At 36.2% G+C, this 12,972-nt stretch overlaps 1 protein-coding gene across 3 annotated transcripts in view; it reads right to left on the bottom strand.

Annotated features, from left to right (window-relative positions):
* Nucleotides 1-12,972, bottom strand: part of TTN (titin) — a 324,196-nt gene that overhangs the window by 226,368 nt on the left and 84,856 nt on the right. For 2 of the 3 annotated variants that reach the window (XM_031960390.1, XM_031960391.1), the window contains exons 47-61: nt 9,391-12,279; nt 8,341-8,619; nt 5,470-6,033; nt 4,677-4,958; nt 4,298-4,576; nt 3,558-3,836; nt 3,178-3,456; nt 2,779-3,066; nt 2,383-2,661; nt 2,013-2,294; nt 1,629-1,907; nt 1,240-1,518; nt 856-1,134; nt 432-719; nt 17-295 (exon numbers count right to left, since the gene is read on the bottom strand). In XM_031960390.1, the coding sequence (XP_031816250.1) occupies nt 17-295; nt 432-719; nt 856-1,134; nt 1,240-1,518; nt 1,629-1,907; nt 2,013-2,294; nt 2,383-2,661; nt 2,779-3,066; nt 3,178-3,456; nt 3,558-3,836; nt 4,298-4,576; nt 4,677-4,958; nt 5,470-6,033; nt 8,341-8,619; nt 9,391-12,279 (7,104 nt within the window). The remainder of the gene's footprint in view (nt 1-16; nt 296-431; nt 720-855; nt 1,135-1,239; nt 1,519-1,628; nt 1,908-2,012; nt 2,295-2,382; nt 2,662-2,778; nt 3,067-3,177; nt 3,457-3,557; nt 3,837-4,297; nt 4,577-4,676; nt 4,959-5,469; nt 6,034-8,340; nt 8,620-9,390; nt 12,280-12,972) is intronic. The other variant, XM_031960392.1, reaches the window with a different exon arrangement.

The following is a 12,972-nucleotide window of genomic DNA, read 5'->3' as shown; positions in this document are numbered from 1 at the left end:
ACATAAAGATCCAGACCTTTTACAAAAAGAGTCGTTTTGCAAGTGGCTGTGCCAACATCATTGCTTAGCTGGCAAATATAGGTTCCAGAATCCCCACTTTTGACTGAAAAGAATTCTAGGATAGTTGAAGTGTCATCTTTCCAGACAGAACGAGATGCTCCTGAGTGTAATTCTTTATTATCTTTAAACCACTTTATAGTCAAGGGTGTTGTTCCACCTACAAGAGCCTTCATCTGAACTCGAGAACTGGGGGCCACATCTTGGGACTGTGGCTTTTCCACAAAGTAAGGGGGTTCTAAGGAGGTGTAAAACAAAGGAGTGGGGAAGGAGAGGAATAGGAAGATTTGTTTTAGAATGAGAGGTGAATTTGATACTTAAGAAATGAGACAACATATGTCTTTCTCATTAAATGAAAAATAAAAATTCCAAACCTTTGACTGTCAGATATCCAGTGCACTGGTTATGGCCTGCTTTATTTGTGGCAGCACAAGTATATGTGCCACTATCTGCACCTTCCAGCTGGCTGATTTCCAAAAATGCCGTGTTGTCATGGAAAGAGAATTTGTATTTTTCACTAGCAAGTATCTCTTGGTCATCTTTGAACCACTGGATGCTTATAGGGTGGGACCCAGCTACTATACATTCTAAGTCAATGAAAGAACCTTTAATGCTATCCATTTTCTTTAGCTTTTTGGTGAATGAGGGAGGTATGATTAGATCTGTCCAATAAAAAGGCAAAAAAAAAAAAAAAAAAAGAAAAAGAAAAGTTAGGACAGATGTCTTTGGGAGTTGTGAAAGATAAAAGAGTGGGTAAATACCAATACATCCTCTACCATCAACAAAAGAAATACAAACCTAAGACATTTATACTAGCTTTGCAGCTACTTCTCCCAACATCATTTTGAACCTCAAAGGTATATTCTCCACTATCTTGCTTTTCTGTTGATATAATCTTCAGGATGGAGACTGTGTCAGTGACACTGATCTTATATTTGGGGCCCAGAGCCAATTCTTTTCCATCTTTGAACCATTTGGCTGTTATCTCTTTAGTTCCTGAAAATTTAACCTGTAAGGTTGCTGGGTCACCTTGGGTAACGTCTATAGACACAGCCTCATCTGTGATCGTTGCTGGTTCTGTAGCAAAGACAAGGATAAGACATGGATTTGTGAATGTTTAATGGAGAGAGGCTTTCAAGTCAATATCTTTCCAACCATCTGGAAGAATTGTGCTAAACGAACCTTTTACTGAGAGTAAAGCAGAGCATCTTTGAATGCCTGCATCATTTTTGGCTTCACAGAAATATTTCCCATCATGCTTTACTTCAATGCCACTGATATACAGACTGGCTACATTATTCTCAAAAGTCATTCTTATGTTGTCATCTTCAGTGATCTCATCATTGTCTTTTAACCAAGTCACAGTGATTGGCAATGAACCTTTAAGGGTGCCCTGGAATGCTGCAGTGCCACCCTGTAGGGAACTCGTGCTCTCAATCTTCTTGGTAAATACTGGAGGTTCTATTAGAAAAAATAAATTCTTCGTGAGAACCAGTCCAGTCACAGAACTGGCAAAAATGTAGAGACTGTGCACCCAAGTAAAGCATGCCAAAATTCTAGATGACACTAACCTTTTAAAGAGACCTTAGCACTGCAAGTGCTGCTGCCCACCTCATTAGTCACCCTACAATGGTATTCACCAACGTCAGGGACATCAAACTTGAGAACCTGAAGGCTAACCAAGTGATCCTGAATGAATGTTTTATACTTTCTACCACTTCGAAGAGTTGTGTTGCCTTTGAACCAAGTAATCTCAAAGGGAGGAGTGCCTGCTACCTCAGCCAATAGCATCACGTCATATTCTCTCAAAACTTCAATTGGTTGGAACTTCTTGCTAAAGTAAGGTGACTCTACAGTACAAAAGAAAAAAAAATTTTTTGGTTAACAAGGCTCTGGGATGTTTGCTTCAGGCCAAAATGTTGGCAATGCCTGAGGCAAAATGAATACACACACACCTTTCACTATGATAATACTACTGCAGTGATCACTTCCTGCTTCATTTTGAGCCTCACACATGTATTCTCCACTGTCTTCAATGGCGATATCTGTAAGTCTGAGCACAGCAACAGAGTCCACAAATGACATTTTGTGTTTGCTGCTCTCCTTAATTTCTCTATCATTGACAAACCAGGTTATTTTAATAGGAGGGGTGCCTGTGACTTTGCAGGCTAATTGAGTTGAGTCTCCCGTTTTCAAAAGTTGTGAGGATTCTAGCTTTTCCACAAAGGTAGCGGGTTCTGTGGAATGGAGAAAGTTATTAAGAAGAGAAAGAAGTAAAGACACTGCAAAATAGCAGCACAAAGAGGTCAAGAAAATAAGGCAAACCTTTGACAAACAAGTTTGCACTGCATTCCACCGCTCCGGCCACATTGCTGACTTTACAGGTGTATTTCCCAGAGTCTGATGTTTTTACTGTATATAGTTCCAGGGAACTCTCTAAAGATTCTTTAGTGATATAGCAGTTGCCACCAGAAACCAATTCTTTGTCACCTTTAAACCATCTAATGGTGAGTGGAGTTGATCCTTTAAAAGTACTCTTCAGAGAGACGGTGGAACCGGGTAACAAATCCCTTGACCCAGGTTTAATGACAAAGCTGGGAGGTTCTGAAGAAAAGTTATAAGAAATATTTCAGTGAATTAAGAGGTATGGTCTAGAAGTGAAGCAGGCTTAATTATTGAATACTGTGTAATAAGAAGTAAAAGGAAAATGTTTCCTCCCACCTTGGACAATTAAAGCACCACTGCTGTCTTTGCTTCCAACAGAATTTGTTGCCCGACAAGTGAAGTTCCCTGCATCACTCATGTCTACTCTGCTTATCTCCAAGGAGGCTGTGCCTTCCACAAAAGCTATTCTGTATCTGTCTGATGAAGTGATCTCTTTGCCATCTTTAAACCAGGATACCCTCATTGGAAGGGAGCCAGCGATTTTGCAGTCCAGGCGGCACTCACCGCTGACAACACTGTCTATGTTGCGTAAAGATTTGGTAAAGAATGGAGCAATATCGCGATCTGTCCGTGGCACAACAAAAGAGAAAAATCAAGATGTGAAGTGGCTAAATTGTTTTTTCTTTCTATTCATTGTGTTTAAAAGATATATAAAGTGTCGTTAAAAATACTAACCTAATACAGTAAAAGTTGTCTCACAGGAGCTGCTCCCGACTTCATTTGAAATCTCAAAGGTATATTGACCACTATCATGTAGTTCAGCAGAGTAAAACTTGAGCTGAGCGACATTGTTCTTAAAACTGAATCTGTATTTTTTACTGGAAACCATAGGTTTTCCATCTTTATACCATTTAGGCTTAAGTTCTGGGGTTCCCGAAACAGTGTACTCCAGAGTTGCTGGATCTCCTGCAGTCACCTGAATCAGTTCTGCTCTCTCAATAATCTTGGCTGGTTCTATGATGGTATTAAATAATTGTGATTTAGAAAAGAGCATTAAGGCTTCATTTTAAATGTAGAAAACAAAAAAGCAAAGTTAACAATGTTCCTACACTGACCTTTAACTGTTAATTCCCCAACAGATGTTTGACTTCCAGCTTCATTCTCAGCTAGGCAAGTATACTTGCCACTAAAATTAATCTGAACATCAGGGATTAGCAAAAGTGCAACACCATTGGAAAAGCTCATCTTGATTTTATCGTCTTCTTTAATGATCTCTTGTCCTTTCATCCAGGTGACTGAAATAGGTTCTGAACCCCTTACAGCTGCTTGCAAAGTAACTGTTTGTCCTGCTAAGGCAGTAAAATCATCTACTTTCTTTACGAAAGTTGGTGGTTCTAGTTTAAAGAGGAAAAAAAACATAAAAACTCTTGGCTACTGTACATTTCAATATACAAACTATTATTTATTTATTTTAGATGGTTTATCTAGGTTAGGTTTATCTGGCCCAAACACTATGTAGTTACACAGAAGAACTGATAAATGCTTTAAAGAGAATTACAATTGGATTCTAGGGACAACAGGAGAAAAGTAGATATAAGTACTTTGGCTTTCATAGAGGTAGATGACAAAAGACTTACTGTGTGTTCCCCCTTTGTTATCAGGAATAAGGATTTATATTATGGCCTGGGCCACTATATAAATTTGTTCCCAAGAGGGAGGCAAAACCCAAGATAAAATGCAGTTTTAAAAGAGTATTAAAAGAGGAGAACATTTGATCTGAATAAGACATTTTTGATCTGAATAAGACAGATACTTTATTGACGGTTTTAAAAGATGTTAGTTTAAAATCACTAACCTTTTAGAATGTATGTCGCACTGCAGCCGCACTTCCCAACCTCATTAGCTACTACACACTCGTATTCGCCGACATCTGCACTATTAAATGAAAATATCTCCAGAGATACAAGAGACTTCTGAGAAAGTAACCTGTATTTCTTACTACTTCGAATTTGCTTCTTGTCTTTAAACCAGCTAATTTCAAAGGGTCCGGTGCCTGAGATTTCACAATGAAGAAGAGCATTGCTTCCTCTCACTATCTCTGCCGGCTCAAGAGTTTTGATGAAAGAAGGAGGTTCTACAAAAGCATTAAATCACCAATAAAGAATTAGGTACATGTAATAGCTAAAGAAATGTATTACTCTGAATAATGACAGGCAGTAACTGGGAAGACAAACCTTTGATAATGATTTCAGTACTGCAGCTATCACTGCCAACATCATTGATGGCTTCACATGAGTAGCTCCCACTGTCTTCTACTTTCACATCAGTGATATCGAGCACTGCCTCAGAGTTGGCAAAAGACATTCGGACTGTGTTACTTTCACTAAGTTCTTTGTTATTTTTAAACCATGTGACCTGGATCACAGGAGAACCTTTGAGTTTGCAATGAAGTCGTGCGGATTCACCTGGCAGCATTAAATAAGATGGATCCACCTTCTTCACAAAAGATGGTGGTTCTAAATGAAGATTATAAAAAAAAAGAATAAAAAAAGCCTGAAACAGGAAATCCACAAAGGAAAAGCAGACAGAAATAGAACAAAAAGACAGAAAAGACATGAATGTGATTAAAGCTGTTTTGCCTCCACCCAGCCATGACCTGTCAATACTAGATTCTTTTCCAAGTTCACCAGTACAAAACTGGTATCAAATAAAGAACACATTTTAAAATGAAGAGGTTTGCCACATGAAAACATATGCATATACACATATCCACACAAAACAGTTGAAAATTCTTAAAAGTGATAATTTTTGGAAGAAAAAAATAAAAACAATGATAGACTCAAAATAAGAAAACCAAATGCATCTTAAAAGGAAAAAGATTTTCCAAAGCATTTATCAAGAATGAAGTTATTTAATAGCAGAGTTTATTATGTATAGATGCCCTACCACTTAGTTCATTAAAATTTTTTTATACTTTTGGCAATGGCAGACATAGACAGAAACATAGATGGGGGAACCAAAGCTTACCTCTGATAGAAACAGTGGCAGAAGAAGAGCTGCTTCCAGCCTCATTAGAAGCTGTGCAGACATAATTCCCTGAATCCTTTAGTTTGGCCAGAGGAATTTCAAGAGATGCTATTTTATCCTCAAAATAAATCTTAAAATCTTTTCCAGCAGGGATTTTTTGGCCATCTTTACTCCATGTTATTGTCACTTTTCGATCTTCATCCACTTGGCATTCAAGATGCACCTTCTTATTAACAGCAGATTGTACAGATTCTAACTCTTTAACGAAATGTGGCTTATCTATTATGATCAGCTCTGCTTGGCAGATGTCTGCCCCAAATTTGTTAGAGGCCTTGCAAGAGTAGACTCCTCTGTCTTGAGCAGTAAGATTTGAAAGCTCTAAAATATGCTTGTTGTCTGCATCTGAAATCTTGCATTTAGGTGAAGGTGATATGGCAATGCCATCTTTCTGCCAAATGGTGTCAATTACAGGGGTCCCTGACACTGTACAAATAAATTTGGTTGCCTTCCCCACAAAAGTTGTAACTGACTTTGGTCTGCTTAGAAAGGTTGGAGGAAATGCCTCTGCAAAAGAAAAATTTAAAAATCATTATATTAAATTTGCATTCATGACCTCATATCTGTACATTCCAAGACAGAAAAAAAGATGATTTATGTATTGAGATAGACATTACTTGAAAAGAGAACATTGAAACACGAAGACCAAAGATATCACCAAAGAAAAGGAATGATAACATTTTTAACAGCAGAAAGTTAATCTAATTGTACAGATTACAATAGCCTACAAATGCTGCTTTATATAGTAATATTAGCCCAAATCCCAAAGATATTTCATTTTTAATGGCAAATGGTTTTGAAGTATCTAACTGTAATTCAGTCCTTTTTTATTTCATGTCGTTAAAAGAAGATATGCAGAAAAGAATAAGAATAGTATCAGAATACCAGATCTTAATTAGCAGTTTACTTTTCTAAAGAGAAAGGAATATTATGGATCATGGAGGCCAAGGATATTATGCAAGAAGGAGGTTCTCACCGTCCTTATCCCTATTCTCCCATGGTCCCTTCCACCAAACATCTAAGTGATTGAGCTTCCTAATGGTCTCCTGAGCTATTTCAAGACTATGGAAATATTTGAAGCAGTTCTTTTTCATTTTCTCCCTTGCAACACAGAATATCCACTGCCAACGCCATCACTCCCCTCTGTCCTTTAGCCTAACATGTCAGGCTAGCTTAGGTTACAGGAGGTTTTAGATGTCATTACTCTATGTTTTGTGTTGACATTGTTCTAATTAGAGAGCTTAATGATTGCATTATAATAACGAATAAAGTAAGAATCCTAATCCCAAAGGAAAGATTTTAGACTTGGTTTTCTGAGAGTTCTGAGCAGCTCTAAATACATTTCCTGGAGATATCTGACTGAAGAATAAGATTAGCAGAGCATGATTCATTCTTAAAATCCTTCATCCATCAGAGAGAAACATCTTGCATTTATCTTGTATATTGGCCTATCCCCAGGAACAGAATTGGACAAGTTGTGCTTGTTTTTTTTTTTTTTTTTTTGGGGGGGGAGGGAGGGTGGAAGGAGGGTTATTTTACAAACAAGATCCCATCTAGTTCTGGATAAAGCTCAATTTCCAACTTCAGCTTCCAATCTGCATCCTGTAACTGTCTCCACAATGTCCTCTGGAAGAATATTAAGATATATCTATTAATTTAATTTTGCTAACAAGTGGATTCAAATAGTTGATGGGCTTTATAAACTCCCCTAGACATATTTTAGGGCAATGGACAAATTGAGGGTTGCGGGGGAAATCATCTTTCATTATATTTTATTGTTGAAAACCTATAAGGAAATTGGGGGGAAGGGAGAAAGTTATGTGATAGTACTGATAATTAAAATAGTCATAGAAAAAACATGAGAAATGACAATAAAATTTCTTGGATTTTTTCCAATTGACCATAATCCACCTTCATGATTCATGTAAAAACTGTCCTTACTTTACACTTAATCATTGTATAAAGCAGAACTTCCATTATTGTTTAGTATAACAAAGCTCTACCAAATATAATATGGTATAAACAGATCCTAATTAGTGTTAATAATGAATCCTGTGTAGTGGTGTCATATATTCAAGCTCACATTATATGAAGTTATAATGATGTAAAATATGGTAATTGGTTTCAATCTAAAAGAAATATGCAGCTCTAATTTGAATAATGCAACCACTTAAGAAGATTCATTATTCACACTAATAGAAACTTAGCTATTTCAAGCCAAGCAGTGAGATTTTTATAAATTTTTTTTTAAAGATAAATGACAGATGTTGACAAACTTACTTCAAAATATTGTACAAAGTGAGGAATTCAGACACCATTTCACTGGATAAACAGAAATGGTCGTTTTAAAAAGGAAAAATAAAAAAAAAATCAATGTCATTTTTGTATATTTTAACTTCTGTCTAGTGTGCCTCTTCCTAAAATGAATACTATTTTAGAATTCATTTGGAACCTTTTTTCCCCCCTTTATTATAGTCTACAAGGAAGTCCATGTAGGATACAAGGTTTTTAATTTTTCTTCTGTTAGCTGCAAAAATATAATTGAAATAGAAAATTTTCAATTAGTTTCTGCAACCAGTTGCCTTCTTCAAACTTCAGTTTTTGTTCTTGAATCTTAATGAAGTTATTTTCTGGACCTGTACAAAAAATGGTTATTTATAGATCTGTTTATAAAAGATGTTTTGTGTCAGAGCATTGCTTTAAGTCAATGAACTTATTAAAATAAAACTAAGAGTACTGTTGTTCTCCATCATTGATTAGATTAGCTAGGATATGAAAAATAGATTGATGCTCCCATTTATGTTCTGTATTTACCTGATACAGTTAAGGTTGCTGTACAGCTTACGCTACCATATTCATTAGAGGCTTTACAGCTGTACTCTCCACAATCAATGACTTGAGTTCTCAGGATTTCCAGGCTGGACATGTAATTTGAAGATCTTATCGAGCACTTTTCACTCTCATATATTTCTCGGCCAGCTTTATACCACTGGAAGCGAACGTTGGGTGCACTTTCGATTTGACAAGTGAACTTAGCGAGATGTCCGAGAGCTACCTCCAAGGGTTCAATTCTCCTCTTGATGACAGGGGCAGCTAGAAATGGAAACATAATTTTGCCATGAAATTTTTTCATGTGAATTTTGTTTCTCTCAATTGTGGCTGTTAATATAGTGATGTCCTGAAACTGATTGCAAGCAATACAAGAAGGTGACTAGGAAAAAAAAATGTAAGCGAAATACAATGGGGTAAGGAAATGTGTTTGACATACTCAGTGGGAATTCTGCAATCAGGAAAGTCCAATAATTACTAAGATGTGATAATACTAGCTAACATGCACACCATGCTATGAATTCTATGCACCACATTATGCTGCAACATTGAAAAGCAAAATGTGAAGGAAAATTGTATTTTAAAAGAGAATATAGCAAAAAACAAAAGAAAGAAAGAAAATGTGATTGGAATATACACATGGACAGCCAATCATGGTTTTTTAGGAATAGGATTGAAACTTTTAATATGGGGGTTGCTAATTGGTACCTTATATGCAATGATTGCTTTCTCATTACATAAGATTAAGAATTTTTTTGATAGAGAAAAGATAAGAGGCATTAGAATGTTTAAAATAGAGAAAGCAATAAAATACATTTTTGTTTTCAAAACCAAATGGTGAAACAAAAATGGTAGCAAGTCATTGAAAAAGCATTGAATAAGAAGAAAGGAAAAAAATTTAAAACCATGATTAGGTTTGTGAAGCTCTTATTTAACCTATCTAAAATGGTAGAAAAGATGACACTCAAGTGATAGCTCTAAATCATTGCAACCAAGTGAATATTAGTCATGGATATTTTTTCTTCAGAATCCAACCTCTCTTTATTATTGTGAGTTTTGCAGAAGATGATGTCTTTCCACTTTCATTTAGCGCCTCACAGGTATATTCTCCTTGGTGTAGCTCCTTGTTCACTTTGTTGATCATTAGTGTGTATGTGTCTTCATCTTGTAAACACTTGAACTTTTCATCAGGAGAAATCAGCTTACTCTCAAAATACCAATTTACCTTTTTAGAATTGGTAATTTGTAATGTGAAGTGTACAATATCACCTTCTTCTGCAACAGTGTCTTCCAAATTCATTTGTATAACTGGACAATCCATTTTAGCTGGGCTCTCTTCTGACATTTGGATTGCAACCATGTTTTTTTCCATGCTATTATCAACAAAGAAATCCTCCTTTTCTTCTGCCAATTTTATTTCATCATCTTGCTTTTCAGTAGGGACAGAAATTAATGGCACCTCTGTAGTGACTGCTGTGGACTCTCTTTCTTTGACCTTACTTTCCACAAGGAAAGAATTGACTTCTTTCATTGAAACAAAGTTGTCAGGCTCTACTTCTGGTGCAGTGATTATCTCAACCTGTTGTGCATTTAAGGAAAAATCAGCTTCTTCTGGTAAGCCTGCTCCAGTAACGGATAAGGAGTCAGTTTGAGCTGCTACTAGAATGTTTTTTTCTTCATAGATAACAGACCATAAAGCATCTTTAAGTTCTGTTTCCAAGTTAATCCTCTGAAGGTCAATTCCTTCAATGACAACAGTAATTTCTTCTGTAACAGAATTTGCTGTTATTATGACATAGGTGCACATTATTTGTTTAGGTTCTGTAGTGGGTGCTATGGTCTTGACCTCAACCTTATCAATGTTTCTGAGCCACTCAGAGAAGATGCTAGGCTGTTCACTTGCTATGGCAGCTTCCAAAGTCCTTCGCAGTTGAATCTTTATATCAAGTTTATATTGAACTGCATCAAGAGTGGCAAACTGCTTTTCCTTAGAAAGAATACCACTTCCCTGAACCTCATGCACACTTTGTATTTCTTTAGGTTGCTTTTTATACTCGGTAATTTGAGTTTCTGACCTTGACCACTCATCTACATGCTCTTCTCTGAACAGCTGCTTTTCCTCTAGTGATAGAGGAAGCCTTACAGACTGCCCTTCCTGAATTCTGGCTGCAAAATCTTGAACTACAGTTTCTAATTCATCTGTACCCACTACAAAGATATCATGTTCTTTGGTGCACACATTTTCTGAAAGAAACTGTGCTTCCTGGCTCATCTCAGAGACCACAGTTTCAATTCTCTTGAAATTCTCTATAGATCCTTCATCTAGACTCTGCTTCTCAGTTATACTGGCTAACTGCAGAATAGCTTTTGTCTCTTGATCTTGGACAGTCATTGTCTTCTTTTGGTCCACTATAGAGATAATATTTTCTTTGGGGAGACGCATTTCTTCAGTCACACTGCTAGAATATAAGCAAGGCTGGGGTTCATTTGTAGATTCAGGGCTGGTGAGCATAGTTCTGAGTTGCTCTTCAATGAACATGTCACTCTCTTCAGTGGTCACACCTTGAAACATTTGGTCAGTGCACGATGAGACAACTTTTGATGGAGGCTTTTGAAAAGTTAAAACATCTTCTGTGAGTAAGGTTTTATTGGGTTGTCCAGTTTGCTGTTGCAATGGAGGAAAGACTTCTTTGATAGATGGCATGCATATTGACTGGTCAGTGGAGGGGAGTTCACTGATACTTTCCAAAGAGGGGTTATTTTGGTCTTCTGTGCCAATGAATTGCAGTAAAGCGGGGCTTTTGGGGCAGGGTGTTTGCTCATCTGATGATGAATCAATCTCAGATAGTGCTATTTTCTCATGTACAATCTGCAAATTAAAAGATTCTTTATCTTCTTGAGTCACTGAAGTTATAGCATTGTTTACTTCATTTATATTCACAGCAGGCTCATTTGAAAGTTGTTCCTTTTCTTCAGTGATTAAAGCAGCTTTCAAAATGACGTCCTTCACAAATGACTCGGTTTCCTTTTCTAAGGCTAAAATATCTTGGTCATTCTTAGGGGGGAAATCTGCATCAGGAATGCCCAGGTCTTCACCTGTTGTTGACTTTGCTATCACAGTTGAACCAGCTAGATCAACATCTTCTTGAAGTACATTAAGTTCAGCAGTAGACATAGATTCCCCCCATGTATTTATGGCTTTACAGACATACATACCACTGTCTTGGCTTTGAGGATCATTTACAATAAATGTCCCTGAACCATCCGAGTTATGAATGATAGTAAAATATATGTTGGTCGAAAGCTCTTTGTCTTCTTTGAACCACTGAATTTTAGGAGCTGGTTCTCCAAGCACCATGTATTCAAAGACAGCAGGGATACCTTGAACACACTGAACTGGTTTCAACTTCTTTATGAACCAAGGAGGACCTGGACCTCCAAGCTGTTCCGAATTTTTCTCCACTGTGGGTTCTGCTGCACCATCTTTGCTGCCCTTCCCTTTTGATTTTACCTTTAAATGGGCACTGCATACTGCCTTTCCATATTCATTGCTGGCAATGCAAGTATAATCTCCTTCATCCTCAAGTGTGGTATCTATAATGATCAAACTGTAATCATTTCCATCAAATACAAATTTGTAGGCAGTAGAAGTTGCCAACTGCATTCCATTGAAGAACCACTGAATTTTAGGTTTTGGAGTGCCAATGGCAGTTACAGAAAGTTTAGTTACATCCCCTACACTTATTTCAACATTAGATATTTTTTTGGTAAACTCTGGGGCACTGCCTTCCTTTTGCAAATCAGATTTATTTGAACAAATAGAAGACTCTGGTTCAAGTGTTTTATCTCTATCAGACAATTGAAGGTCAATGTTGGAAGTCTGGAGGCTTTCTTCCTCAGTAGGTACAACCGTACTAGAACATTCTGTATGGGGGAAAATGATCATTAAAACAAAGATGGTTCATTATGAATTTAAATGTAAAAAAACCTAGAAAAATCAAAGTTAAAGGATTAAAAGATATGGTAACTAATAGTAGTGTGTTTTCTGTATTATTGATAGAATTCTTATAAGGTGATTTTTGAGATTTTAGGGTTGTTTTTTTTTTTTACATTTAATTCAGTAATATCAAATTAAATCCTGAAAGATACTATTAGGATTATAGTTTTTGATATGACTTTTCTAATACTTAAAAGTTCATGAATTTTAGATATATTTTTGTATGTTTCTATTGCATAAATAAATGAAGAATTGATGAAATTTACAGATTTAAAATATTTAAGTACTTAAAATAAAAGCCCAAACTGTTTTAATTTTCAAAGTGGAAGAGCCACAGTTAAAAGTATACACTTTATTCTCTAGACTCTCTATTTTAGCACAGAATTTTTTTTTTATCAAGCATATAGATAAAATGTGTAATATTTATAAAGAAGAGTTCTCCTAAGAGCATCATGGAATCAATGACTCTCAAATGCATTGAAATTGCATTTTCTACTAAATTTCTACTAAAATTAACTCGTCATTGTTATTTTTATTTGGCATATTAATTCAGTATTTCTCCTATGTTTATAATAGAAAAAAATTTAAATCCACTTGGAGCTACAGGAGTCTTCATATAA

This window comes from Sarcophilus harrisii, chromosome 3 (genome assembly GCF_902635505.1).
Source record: "Sarcophilus harrisii chromosome 3, mSarHar1.11, whole genome shotgun sequence".
In the NCBI taxonomy this organism is placed as follows: Eukaryota; Metazoa; Chordata; class Mammalia; order Dasyuromorphia; family Dasyuridae; genus Sarcophilus; species Sarcophilus harrisii.
Note: the sequence above shows the minus strand (reverse complement) of the source record. Positions and strands in the feature narration are given on the sequence as shown.